This window comes from Nematostella vectensis, chromosome 8, assembly GCF_932526225.1.
Source record: "Nematostella vectensis chromosome 8, jaNemVect1.1, whole genome shotgun sequence".
NCBI lineage: Eukaryota > Metazoa > Cnidaria > Anthozoa > Actiniaria > Edwardsiidae > Nematostella > Nematostella vectensis.
The window spans coordinates 3,669,764-3,684,195 of NC_064041.1; the positions used below are offsets into that span (position 1 = coordinate 3,669,764).

At 42.1% G+C, this 14,432-nt stretch overlaps 1 protein-coding gene across 1 annotated transcript; it reads left to right on the plus strand.

The window, feature by feature from the left end:
* The first annotated feature begins 499 nt into the window (after positions 1-499).
* LOC5505867 lies at positions 500-13,081 on the plus strand. Its single transcript, XM_048731533.1, has 4 exons — positions 500-1,656; positions 1,744-10,526; positions 11,467-11,575; positions 12,259-13,081. Exons 1-2 carry the CDS (start codon positions 784-786, stop codon positions 2,587-2,589), a joined length of 1,719 nt encoding a protein of 572 aa, XP_048587490.1. The 5' UTR covers positions 500-783; the 3' UTR covers positions 2,590-10,526; positions 11,467-11,575; positions 12,259-13,081.
* Positions 13,082-14,432: the final 1,351 nt, after the last annotated feature.

The window sequence follows — 14,432 nt, forward strand, 5'->3', positions numbered from 1 at the left end:
GCACCGTGCGCTTATTCAACCTCCCAAAAATGCATCGCGCGGCGTCTGGGTACAAGACTGCGGGTACTTCTCTCGCAGAGCATCAGTAAAAAATTCGAATTGTTTCTAGCTTTGTATTTTTGTTGAACCAGTCACAGGCTTACCATCCTCTCAGTTAGTCTCCAGTCAATCCCAGTAACCAATTAATAGCTTTAATTGGTTACTGGGATTGACGAGTCCTGTCAAAAGACGTATCCATTTACAGAAGACCTTATTTGCTTAGAATTGTAGGGTTAAATATTTCATTTATGTTAAATAAACATAATAAACAAATCCTTTTGTCATTCATCGATGTTATATAGTTTTCGCAGGTGTTTTATGGAATATGGAAAGGAAAAGCAATTTATTTTATTGCGGTAAAGCGGTATCGGGTCGAAGTTGGGAAACATAATAAAATTCGTCAAAGTTTAATTAAATGTTTTATTTAAACAAGATATGTGCGGATCAAAATGTTCTTTTAGGATGGTTTGATAAGATGTGGAAGGTGTGCCACTTTCTAGTTGACTACCGACTCGGCATCAGTTATCTGCAAAAAGTAGACTCCATATAAAAAGAAGGCCGATTCCACAAGAAACATTTATTCGGGTGAGTCTTGTGATCATCACAGCAAGCGATATATTTGATTTCCAAAGCCTGAATTTTGGATTCTTTCAAGCATATTGATTTAGAGCGCTTGCGAAAATTTTTTTTAAATTACGGAATTGGTTTGAAAAAAAAAAAGGACAATCGGAACGTCAGGAAGAAATGGCCTCATGGACAAATTTAACAAACTCATCTGGTATCTTCACCCTAGAGCTCTGCCACCAGGTGAATAAAGGCGACAGCAGCACCTACGAAAACGTGCTTGTGGCTTCTTGTGTGATCAATTCGGTGTTCGGTTTGATATCCTCTTGCGCTAACTTCTTTGTAGTTCTTGTCATCGCTAGGACCACGTCACTCCATACGCCCTCGAATCTTCTCATCCTTGGACTGGCTGCCTTTGACCTTGGGGTTGGATTACTAGTTCAACCTTCGTTCGTTGTTAGGTCGTACGGGGAGCTTACAAAAAACTCTATGGTGTTTTGCTACGGCTGCAGGATCTCCGAGTTCACTGCTAGCTCGGTGGCGGTTGGTTCCGCTTTGGTATTGACTTGGATATCTGTTGATCGATATTTGTCCGTGAGACTTCATCTGAGATATCGTGAAATCGTAACTCCGACAAGAACCTGCCATGTGCTTCTAGGAACGTTCTTAGCCGCTGTCTGTATAGCTTTTTGGAGGTATTTTCTCCCTCATACTCTTGCTTTGTCGCTTAGCATTATTACCTTCGTTATATTGCTGGTAGTAGTGAACGTATTTTGTTATGCCAGCGTTTTTAAGACAATCTATCGTCTCTCGAGAAAAGTGTTCTCGCTAGAAGGTTTATCTAGGAGCTATCTAGAGACCTCGCAATCACAAAGGGATAACCTGCAAGAGTTGGCACAAACTTCAAACCGAAGACACGAACAAGGACTACAAGCATCACATTCTGCTAAGCTGCAGCAGGAACAACAGCAACAACGACAACAACAACAGCAGAAACGACAACAACAGCAGAAACGACAACAACAACGACAACAACAACAGCAGAAACGACAACAACAACAGCAGAAACGACAACAACAAAAGCAGAAACGACAACAACAGGAGCAGAAACTACAACAACAACAGCGACGTCAACAACAACAGAAACGACAACCACAACAGCGACGTCAACAACAGCAACAACGACAACCACAACAGAAAAGTCAACAACAACAACAACAACAACAACCGCAGCAGCCCAGTCATGGACAGCAAGAACCACATCAGAGAAGGCTTTTTCAGAATGGACAACAAGCCACACATGAATCCGAACAGCTTCGATTGCGAGAACAAAAAAACAAGCTCAAGCAAAATAAAAACAAGAAAGATCCGGAAAGCGTCGCATCAGATATCATAACTCAAGGCAGCCCGTGGCAACCACAAATACCAACACAGGGGCAAATAAGCGATTATCAGCATCTGGGAGCTTTTGTTATTTCCCCGTTGGTGCCAGAAGTCCCAGGAAAAGAAATACCTTACCAAGATAACAATCCTCTTCAGAAAGCACAAACAATGATAGGCTCAATTGTATCTCCGGAGGGATATAAGGGACAACCTTCCAAAAGACGACTGAAAATACTCCAACGTATCAATGTCCTGAAGGAGAAAAAGAACATCTTCACCATATTGTACATTATACTGGCGTCCGCTATTTTCTATGTTCCTTACATCTTAACAATGATTAGCATAGCCTTATATGGGTTTATTCTACCTGTTCGATGCATGTTCTCAATTGCGACAACCCTCGTTTTCCTGAACTCGTCAGTGAATCCTGCGGTTTATTGCTATCGCATCAAAGAGATTCGCCGCGCGGCCTTGAAAACGCTGGGCGTGGAACAAACACGTGGCGCCAGGATCCACCCGCTGAACAAGAAGATTCACCAGGAGAACACTGGGCGTGGCACAAACACGTGGCGCCAGGATCAACCCGCTGAACAAGAAGACTGACCAGGAGAACAATGGGCGCACAAACACGTGGCACCAATATCTACCCGCTGAACAAGAAGACTGGCCAGGAGAACACTGGGCGTGGCACAAACACGTGGTACCAGGATCTACCCGCTGAGCAAGAAGATTCACCAGGAGAACACTGGGCGTGGCACAAGCATGTGGCGCCAGTATCTACACGCTGAACAAGAAGATTCACCAGGAGAACACTGGGCGTGGCACAAACACGTGGTACCAGGATCTACCCGCTGAGCAAGAATATTCACCAGGAGAACACTTGGCGTGGCACAAACACATGGCGCCAGTATCTACACGCTGAACAAGAAGATTCACCAGGAGAACACTGGGCGTGGCACAAACACGTGGCGCCAGGATCTACCCGCAGAACAAGAAGAATGACCAGGAGAACACTGGGCGTGAAATAAGCACGTGGTACCAGGATCAACCCGCTGAACAAGAAGACTGACCAGGAGGACACTGGGCGTGGCACAAGCACGTGGCGCCAGTATCTACACGCTGAACAAGAAGATTCACCAGGAGAATACTGGGCGTGGCACAAACACGTGGTACCAGGATCTACCCGCTGAGCAAGAATATTCACCAGGAGAACACTGGGCGTGGCACAAACACGTGGCGCCAGTATCTACACGCTGAACAAGGAGACTGACCAGGAGAACACTGGGCGTGGCACAAGCACGTGGTACCAGGATCAACCCGCTGAACAAGAAGACTGACCTGGAGAACATTAGGCGTGCACAAACACCTGGCGCAAGGATCAACATTACAATGTCGATCAAATAATACAATAGGCTATTATTATTACATCTCCCTTCTTAAAGAATTTGATTTAAAAGGCATTTAAAACAAATTAATAAAATATACAATGTTTGCGTTATTTACACGCTATATTCTAAAAGCTGAAATAAAACGATTATAGTGTTCATAGTCTATATCAAAAATCAAATCTATTCGTCGTACCCATATCTAGTAGGTGCGTTGCGAGATCTGTTTGATCGGCGAAGTTCGGGTTGTTCTTTGGGTGCCGTTGGTTGTTCCGTAGGAGAGTCGGGCTGCTCTGGTTCTGGTAGTTTTACTTCGGGAGCTTGTTCGTTGGTCTTAAGAAGGTGTCGTCGATTTCGTCTTAGCTCCTGACCTGTCTCTGTCTGTATGATGTATGAGCGAGGAGTTCCAGCTTCTTGTTTGACAGTTGCTGGTATCCATTTCTTCTTGTCATAGACTCTCACTCCCTCGTTAGGTGTAAGGGGTGCTAGTGGTTTTGCACCTCTATTGAAGTATTTGGCTTGTTTGTCTTGACATGCCTTTAGCTCTTCCCTAACGCCAGTAGGGACACTAGGAACTAGTAATTCCTTGTTGACAGGAAGCTTAGATCTTGTAGTGCGGCTCATAAGAAGTTGAGCAGGAGAGTAGCTCATTCCTGTTACTGGGGTGTTGCGATACTCCAGTAGTGCAATGTACGGATCGTCAGATTTCTTCAGGATGCGCTTTATTATCTGTACAGCCTTCTCGCTGCGTCCATTGGACTGTGGAAATCGGGGACTACATGTTGTAAGTTTGAAGTTCCAGTCTTTGGCGAAATCCTTAAATTCCTTTGAGTTGTATGGCACGTTGTCTGCCACGAGTTCTTCAGGAATTCCGTGCCTTGCAAAGATCGATTTCATGTGTGATTTTACTGTAGCGGCTGTCTTGTCACGCAATAGACAAACTTCAATAAATTTAGAGTAGTAATCAACTACAACTAAATAGTCCTTTCCCTTAAGTTCCATTAGGTCAGATCCAACTTTTTGCCAGGGTCGTTCCGGTCGTTCATGTGGTAGCATTGGCTCTTTGATGTTCTTATGCTGGTGTTCCATGCAGACTTTACATTTGCTGACTTTTTCGCAGATGTCACGCGACATACCAGGCCAATAAATAATAGCTCTGGCACGCGCTTTGCTTTTTTCTATGCCGAGATGGCTTTCGTGAATGAGGTTTAACATCGTTTCCCTCATAGATGTAGGAATAATTAGTTGATTTCCCTTAAAAAGTAAGCCTTCAGCCTCACTAAGTTCGTCTCTAATTGTCCAGTAAGGTGCAATGATTGGTTTGACCTCTCTCTTGTGGCTGGGCCATCCCTTAATTAGTTGTTTTCCTAACTCTTGTAGGGTCACGTCATTTTCGGATGCGTGTTTTAGCTCTAAGAGCCTGTCAGTTGTCGCCGGGATTTCCTTGACAAAACTGTGGACACAAACTTCAATGTCCTCATTGAGATCCTGTTGTTCGTCCGTGTCTTCAATCAGAAATGCCCTTGACCGGGTACAAAGCGTACAGTGATGTTGTATTTCTGTAATCTGATAAGTAGGCGTTGAATGCGACAAGGTGCTTGAGATAATGGTTTAGCCATTATCGCCTCGAGTGGCTTGTGATCGCTGTGCACGATTATGTCATTTCCGTAGATAAACTGGTGAAATCGCTCGCACGTGAAGACGATCGCCAACAGTTCCTTTTCGATCTGGGCGTAGTTTCTCTCAGCATCCGTGAGTGATCGTGAAGCGTAAATTACAGGGTGTCCCTCCTGAATCAAACATCCTCCCATTCCGTTTTGTGAGGCGTCACATTGTATAACTATTTCTTCATTGATGTCAAAATAGCGTAGTACTGGGCTATTTGTTAGCGCTTCTTTTATCTTATCCACTGCTTGTTTGTGTTCGTCATACCAAACCCATTGTGCGTTCTTCTTTAGAAGTGACCTCAAAGGTGCCGTGATTTCTGACATATTCGGTATGTATTGTGACAGGTAATTGACCATGCCAAGTAATCGTTGTAGATCTTGTTTGGTTTCCGGTTGTGGCATTTCCTTAATTGCCTTTATTTTCTCTGGGTCAGGTTTAAATCCGTCGGCTGTGACAATATTTCCAAGATATTTGACTTGATTCACGCGTAGTTGGATCTTGTCACGGTTAAACCTGATGTTACGTTTCCTTGCGCGTAGTAACACACGGCTCAGAGCTTCGTCGTGCTCCGCCTTGTCGCTCCCTGCGATGATGATGTCATCGTGTACCGCTAAAACTCCAGGAATGTCACTGAAATTATCATCAACCATTTTCTGTGCTACATCAGCAGCTACAGAAATTCCAAAAGGCATTCTATCGAACTTGTGTCTCCCGAAAGGCGTGTTGAATGTGCACAAGTACGAAGATTCCTCGTCGAGTTTCTTGTGCCAATAACAATTGGACATGTCAATCACGGTGAAAATCCTTTTTCCGCTCAGTTTGCTTGACAATGTCTCTGCGGTTGGCGGCTTGTAGTGCTCGCGCTTGATTGCATTGTTCAGTTCCTTTGGATCTAAACACAGACGCAAGGTTCCGTTTTTCTTTTCTACGATAACTAAACTGCTAACCCAGTCTGTCGCTTTTTCCACTTTGCTTATGACACCCATTCTGGTCAACTTCTCCAGGGTTTCCTTTAACTTGGGCATCAGACTAAGGGGTACCTTGCGTGGCGGATGGATTGTAGGTTGAGCCTCATTACTCAAAGTGATATGGTACTCGCCATCCACGAGTCCAAGTCCTTCAAAAACATCAATGAATTCGTTGAGAATTTCTGCATCTCCTTTGCTTATTTCGCTCACGTTTCTGCCGATTCTTATCAGTTCTAATATCCGGCATGTCTCTAGACCGATAAGGGGTTTTGCTTTGTTAGCTCTGACAACATAGAATTCCGCGGCTAACTCATTTCCGTCGCGTCTCACAGCGAGAGAACATTTTCCCAACAGCGGTATTTTCATTCCACCATAGGCACTCAGCCTGATATTTGCATCTTGTAGCCTTGGTTTTTGCGGCAGTGAGTTGTAAATTTCTTCTGGAATAACATTGCATTGAGCTCCAGTATCAACCTTGAATTTGATATCTTTGTTTTCCATGTTTCAGCCTGATATTTGCATCTTGTAGCCTTGGTTTTTGCGGCAGTGAGTTGTAGATTTCTTCTGGAATAACATTGCATTGAGCTCCAGTATCAACCTTGAATTTGATATCTTTGTTTTCCACGTTAAGGGTAACAAAGAGTTCATTGGCGTCGCTTTTTGTTGAGTCGATCTCGCCAAGAAATAACTCGTCAATTGAGTCGTCGCTCTCTGAGACGCTGTCCTTTTCCAAGTCGTGAACTTTCTTGGGCGGGACTTCCTTCGACTTGCACATAGATGAAAAATGATTTTTTCCGTTGCATTTGAAACATTCTTTACCAAATGCTTTACATTCTTTTGGCTTGTGGGAGGAACCGCAACGTCCACACGTTTTCCTGTCCTCTCTCTTAGGGTTACGCTAGTTATGCTGTTTTTGGTTTCTCCTAGCTGTTCCTCTTTTGTTTAGGGCGGCTGCTTCGAGACTTGCACCATCTTTCAGATTTTCTATCTGCGTTTTACTCGTCTCGGCGGCTCTAACAGCATTGATAGCAGTGTTAAGGGTCAGTTCGGTGTTTCTGAGTAGTCGCTCCCTAATACTATCACTATCGATTCCACAAACAATCCTGTCTTTAATAAGACTGTCTTGGAGTGTTCCAAATTCACAGGTCTTGGCTTTGGACCTTAGATCTGTTACAAATACGTCGATAGACCGACCATTTTGTGCGCACGAGTTGAAAATGTATCGCTCGTACGTCACATTCTTCTTTGGCGTGCAGTATGCCTCAAACTTGCTGATTATCGGTTCAAGTTTGTCCGTTTCATTATATGCAAAAGTGAAAGTGTCGTACACTTCTAGTGCGTCTTCCCCAATCGTGTGCAGGAATATGGCGCACCTAGTAGCCTCAGGCTTCGACTCCGCTCCACTCGCCTTTGCGTAGAGGTTCCATCTCTGACTCCACTTTCGCCAATTTTCTGCGATATTTCCTTCCAACTTCAGGGGTCCCATTGGTTTCATGTGTTCCATTTTGAGCACTTTCTGACACCATGTAATGATCCGAGCTTTGTAGAAGATGAAGGATAGTGTAGGATGGATAGCGGAATAACGTACTCCAAGGGTAGTGATTGAATAGTGTTTATTGATGGTCGAGCTAAAGCTTATACGTGATTACAAATGGGTGCGGTTATCTAGTATTGATTACAATGTCGATCAAATAATACAATAGGCTATTATTATTACAAACATGCTGAACAACAAAACTGACCAGGAGAACACTGGGCGTGGCACAAGCACGTGGTACCAGGATCAACCCGCTGAACAAGAAGACTGACCAGGAGAACACTGGGCGTGGCACAAACACGTGGTACCAGGATCTACCCGCTGAGCAAGAAGATTCACCAGGAGAACACTGGGCGTGGCACAAACACGTGGTACCAGGATCTACCCGCTGAGCAAGAAGATTCACCAGGAGAACACTGGGCGTGGCACAAACACCTGGCGCCAGGATCTACTCGCTGAACAAGAAGATTCACCAGGAGAACACTGGGCGTGACACAAACACGTGGTACCAGGATCAACCCGCTGAACAAGAAGACTGACCAGGAGAACACTGGGCGTGGCACAAGCACGTGGCGCCAGGATCAACCCGCTGAACAAGAAGACTGACCAGGAGAACACTGGTCGTGGCACAAGCACGTGGTACCAGGATCAACCCGCTGAACAAGAAGACTGACCAGGAGAACACTGGGCGTGGCACAAGCACGTGGCGCCAGTATCTACACGCTGAACAAGAAGATTCACCAGGAGAACACTGGGCGTGGCACAAACACGTGGTACCAGGATCTACCCGCTGAGCAAGAATATTCACCAGGAGAACACTGGGCGTGGAACAAACACGTGGCGCCAGTATCTACACGCTGAACAAGAAGATTCACCAGGAGAACACTGGGCGTGACACAAACACGTGGTACCAGGATCTACCCGCCGAGCAAGAATATTCACCAGGAGAACACTTGGCGTGGCACAAACACATGACGCCAGTATCTACACGCTGAACAAGACGATTCACCAGGAGAACACTGGGCGTGGCACAAACACGTGGCGCCAGGATCTACCCGCAGAACAAGAAGACTGACCAGGAGAACACTGGGCGTGAAACAAGCACGTGGTATCAGGATCAACCCGCTGAACAAGAATACTGACCAGGAGGACACTGGGCGTGGCAATCTACCCGCTGAGCGAGCAAGAAGATTCACCAGGAGAACACTGGGCGTGGCACAAGCACGTGGCGCCAGTATCTACACGCTGAACAAGAAGATTGGCCAGGAGAACACTGGGCGTGGCACAAACACGTGGTACCAGGATCTACCCGCTGAGCAAGAATATTCACCAGGAGAACACTGGGCGTGGCACAAACACGTGGCGCCAGTATCTACACGCTTAACAAGAAGATTCACCAGGAGAACACTGGGCGTGGCACAAACACGTGGCGCCAGGATCTACCCGCAAAACAAGAAGACTGACCAGGAGAACATTGGGCGTGGCACAAGCACGTGGTACCAGGATCAACCCGCTGAACAAGAAGACTGACCAGAAGAACACTGGGCGTGGCAATCTACCCGCTGAGCAAGAATATTCACCAGAACACTGGGCGTGGCACAAACACGTGGCGCCAGTACCTACACGCTGAACAAGAAGATTCACCAGGAGAACACTGGGCGTGGCACAAACACGTGGCGCCAGGATCTACCCGCAGAACAAGAAGACTGACCAGGAGAACACTGGGCGTGGCACAAACACAGGGCGCCAGGACCACGAAGTTTGAAAAGTCATAATAGGTGACTTGTACTAAGGAATCAACTGACTTATTGGGGTGCTCAAAAAGCTGCTCAAAAAGCAAAAAGCAGCTTGTAAGAGACATAAATGTGGACTTTAGAAGCACACTAGCATACACACATTGGCACCAGTCTGGCCAAGACGGGACGCTAGCACAGTCACTGGACGAAATAAAGAATTTAAGTGCATTTAAGACATATCCGAAATGTACCTTAAATTTACTACTGTCTATATGTTGCATTTAAAGGCCACACTTAAAGTCAGTAGTGACTTTAAAAAGATTTAAGTGTTTATTTAAGGATTATTAAATGTACTAATAACTTTAAGGTCAAATTAAAGTTGTCTTAAAGACATTAGTAACTTTAAACAACTTTCTTGCTCTTTATTGATTACTTATAGTTATCAAGAGATTTAATCTAGACGAAATAAAGAATTTAAGTTACATTTAAGTGGGGCTCTTATAGTCAGTAGCAACTTTAAGTAAATATTGATTGTTAACTTAAATTCCTTTAAATGTAGTATTGACTTTAAGTAACTTTCTTTGCCTTTATCGAAAACTTATAATCTTTAGGAGATTTAAGTGTCTTTCATTAGTTCTAAATTTCATCATATTCGTTGGACTTAGAAAATATTTTCCGTAGTTTAGAAGTTAATTTAGTTTCTTAACATAATATTTTTTGGCTAATATCAGGAACGTTTTATGAAACGCATATAAATAGCTTATAGAATATTCGTTTTCTTGTTTAACCAAGTGATTTGTATTTTGGCAGAAAGAAAAAGCGATGAAAAATTGATATTCGCATTATTTTAGGATTACTTTGCCTTTAGCAGTAATAATAACAGCTTCACCGGCGGAGAGGAAGTCAGTCATATGCGAGAGAAAGTGACGCGCAAGCGTATCTATTGTTTTCCCTTCACGTGACTACCACGGCGGGCTATTCGCATAGCGTGTTTATAAGTGTGACTTTGGTTCATCTAACTTCTCTCTAAATCCACGCCAAAAGATGCGCTATTTCTTTCAATGACATCAAATCGAATGGCAAAGCCTACCAATGAAAACATGTTGACCACATAACCTTCAAGTTTGGAGGGAAAACAGAGCTTTAAATGCGGGAAATCAGCGACTGCGTGCGTGAGGTGAGAATTCAACAGTGAAGACAGAACTTGCTGAAATTCTCACCGAAAGGGAGCCTCAGAGACTTTCAGGTAAGCCTAACTGATCGGAACCAGTTCTTGTTTATTCGTTTCTTGATTATTTTTTGTCTTTAAGGGCAACCTTTCGAGTTTAGGCGATCTTTTTCCTCTTTGAGTAGTGTCTATCATTCGATTCGAATCAGCGTTCCGCCGTACGCTAAAGAGCCTTCGGTTCTATCTTATCTGGCCAGCGGAGAAATCTTATATTCTTCACATGAGGCGCTTGTTTTATTGAATTGTATTTTATACAAATCAATGTTTTTTTTTAAATTATGCTCGGTTGTTATTGAGCTAGTACATTGCTTGGCATCTCTTAATTTTTCTGGTAATCATTAATTAATCACAGAACAATGCCAATATTGTCAGCCTAGATTTCAAATACCAAATCAATTGTTGTTATAATTATTGTTGTTTTTTCCTGAGATAATGCTATCCCAGAAAAAAAACAAAAAAAACAAATGCAACCAGATATAGAATGATGATTTTCAATGGTAAGAAAACAACCTTTTTACATTTTCAGCGGAAAATCCCAAAGAAATGTTGCATTTTTTATTGTGTCTTTTTACTATAAGTTTTAGTTGTCCAGTATTTTATGCTTTGGTTCGAAAAAAGGATGACACTTAATTCAAAGTCAGTCAACATAATCAATATAAGCAATCAATATCAGGGGTTTCTTTAGAAGGCAGGTACCGGCAGTTAACCCCCGCCGTCAACTTAAAACGCTGATCTCAGATCTAATAAAGTTTGCAAATGAAGCATGATTCGTGATAAAATACCATTTGACATTATGCTATTGTCACTATCGTCTATTCTTGATTTTGATTGTTTTTCATTAAGTTGTCTGTTACTTTTGAACATATTCATTTTTTATTGCTTGAGAGCCATAGCGTTTTTTTTGCCACCATCCTTGATGTAAAACCAGAAAGATTGCTAATTGATTTTTCCCTTTTAGCTGCATTTAACAGTATTTTCAAAGCCTGAAGGATGACATAAATAGAAAGTATGATGGAACACTGGATGCTTGTAGGAAATCATGCAGACAGTACCAGACAGTCTTCATAGTGAGTATTTAAAATTGAATATTATTAGTGTAGTTAAACCCTCTGAATTTTCTCATTAAAATTTTCTCTTTAACACAATAGCATTTTAGTTTTTATGAACTCCTTTTATTCTTAAAATTTCCACAAAGGTTTTGATAGGTTGGTATCAATATTGCTATTATACTTGCTTAAATGGCTCTTTTAAAGGATTGTATTAAAATTTAAAATGCTGTATTTGCTGGAAAAAGTAGACTTGCACTTGTGCAACACTTGTGTGTTTGTAAACAAATCAAATGACTTTTTGTTTGGTGAACTTGCACTCTCTCCAGCCTTTGGTGGCAAAATAACAGCACAACAAGTAACTAATTCAGCATTTACAAACTATCCAGAAAATTAGAGATTGTCAGTAAGGGCTTATCCCCTTATGTGAGGGTGCCACACAAAAAGCCATCGGATCACTTTAGTGCAAGTTCACTTGGGGAGTGCACTAATGAAAAAACAATATAGATTCCAAAAAGGATGACAAAATAAAATAATAGTTTCTGAAGCCATAGTCACTTCTCTTTCATGGTCAAGAAAACATGAAACTGTGCAAAGCTTTTCTGCATTTATGGCTATGAAGAAGGGAATAATAAATTAAGCTCGACAAGTATAGGCTTTATAAAACAGTGCAGATACTTATCAAACAATTTCTTCCTTTACAGAAACAGCAGAAAGTCCTAAATGCTGTGGAGACTATTAACTGGCCAGAGGAGAAGAAGGAGAGATTTGCCGATGTTCTGAATGATGTACAAAACATTTCATCGGAGAAGAGCGAGGAAGAGGGAGATGGGGTTGCCTTCTTCTTTAAATCATTGAATTGGGAGAGAAAAAAGCTTAGAATTTTGAAGGTGTTAGAAAGCCATCACTGAGAATGTAACTTAGTCGCAGGGCTTTGCTCAAGATGGCAAAGAGAGTGAGAGGAGTAAGACGATCAGACAGGCCCTGTCCAGAGAACACCAAGAAATAGGCAGTATTAAAGCGAACCTCCAATGAGATGCTTGACGGCAGTGCACCAAGACCTCTACATACCTCTACCCCGCAGCGTCCAACACAATCCAATAGTATTTAGTCCATATTTGTCAGCAGAGAATAGGGTTATGTTAGTCTATTTCTTTTTATATCATCAATACAAAATATTTTTTTAATCAAATACGATTTACAAGGCTCTTGTTAATTTTTGGCTAGAGCTTTTCAGCATTTTTAAATAATTTTAAATAATTTTCATGATGCTTTTGTCTCTATTCTACATTTGTATATACATATAAAAACATGGATTATTTCCTACTTTCATAAATATGCTTTTCAGTCAAGCTGACTGTTTGATTTTTGTTCTACATTAGTTTTCGGAGTTAGCATTTTATCACATAAAAGATAGCTTTTTAGATGTAAGTTATAAGATTTGTATATCAAATCAGATTTCATGCCATTATGCACATGTAAGAGACGACTGAGGATTTAAATAAAAATAGAATGGAAGCTAAAAAATTATTATGATGATGTGGATTAAACTATGCAAAATTCTTAGTGCTCAAGCCGTGAACGCTGTAGAACCACACACAATCTATATTGAAAAACACGTAGAAACCTTATTTATAGGTTCTTAAATATGAAATTGAGATAAACTTTCTAAATGTTAAAAGGTGAAATTTAATGAATCTAAGAGTTCATGATAGCTATATAAAGGTACACTTGATTTAAAAATTCAGGATAGTCATATAAACGTTTATTTAAGGACCTTAAAAGAAATTTAAAGATAATATTTAATGGATTTAAAATTCAGAAAAGTTACGTTAATGTTTATTTAAGGAACTTAAAAGATATTAAAGATAAGATTTACTGAGATTTACGTGTTCAGGATAGTTTCATAAAGTTTAAATTTTTGTATCTTTCAGTGGTTTTCTTAAAGGTTTCGAAATGAACATTTCGAAACCTTTAAAAAAGCGCTGAAAGGTACTTATAGTTAATATTTAAGCCTACTGAAAGATACACTGAAATGTATCTAAAGTTTAAATTTCTTCGCCTTTTTGTATACATTTAAAGGTACTTATTTCCTTTTTTTCGTCCAGTGAGTCTATTACCCGTGCAGTTCGGCAACCATGGACAGCTGTTTCGTCCTTATTAGGACTCGTCAGCATCGCATAGCCGGTTTGCCTCAGTTAAAATTCATCGGCAAAAAACTGCAGGGCGACTTCGACTCGAACGAAGTGCTTTAAACCACAGCTCAGATCCATGTGGGATCTAGAGCTGCGACCGGGCTAGCGTGATGCCAATTGTGCGGATCACGCATGCGACCTTTGCTAGTCTAAAACTCCGTCGGATAGCCAAACTATCCTTGCGAGTATGTATACATAAATGTGGACTTTAGAAGCACACTAGCATTCACACATTGGCACCAGTCGGGCCAAGACGGGACGCTAGCACAGTCTATTACCCGTGCAGTTCGGCAACCATGAACAGCTGTTTAAAGCACTTCGTTCGAGTCGAAGTCGCCCTGCAGTTTTTTTGGCGATTAAGTTTAACTGAGGCAAACCGGCTATGCCATGCTGACGAGTCCTAATAAGGACGAAACAGCTGTCCATGGTTGCCGAACTGCACGGGTAATAGACTGTGCTAGCGTCCCGTCTTGGCCCGACTGGTGCCAATGTGTGTATGCTAGTGTGCTTTTAAAGTCCACATTTATGTAAGAGACAGCTAGAAAGTTTATGTGTGTAAAAAGCTGCTCGCTATCTAGTTTGACGGTCGCAGCCATTCCTGTGTATTTTGGAATGACTCTACCAAAGTAACTTGTTTTCCTAGTGCAAGTCGACTACTGGTTTAAAAGATTCATGCACTGACC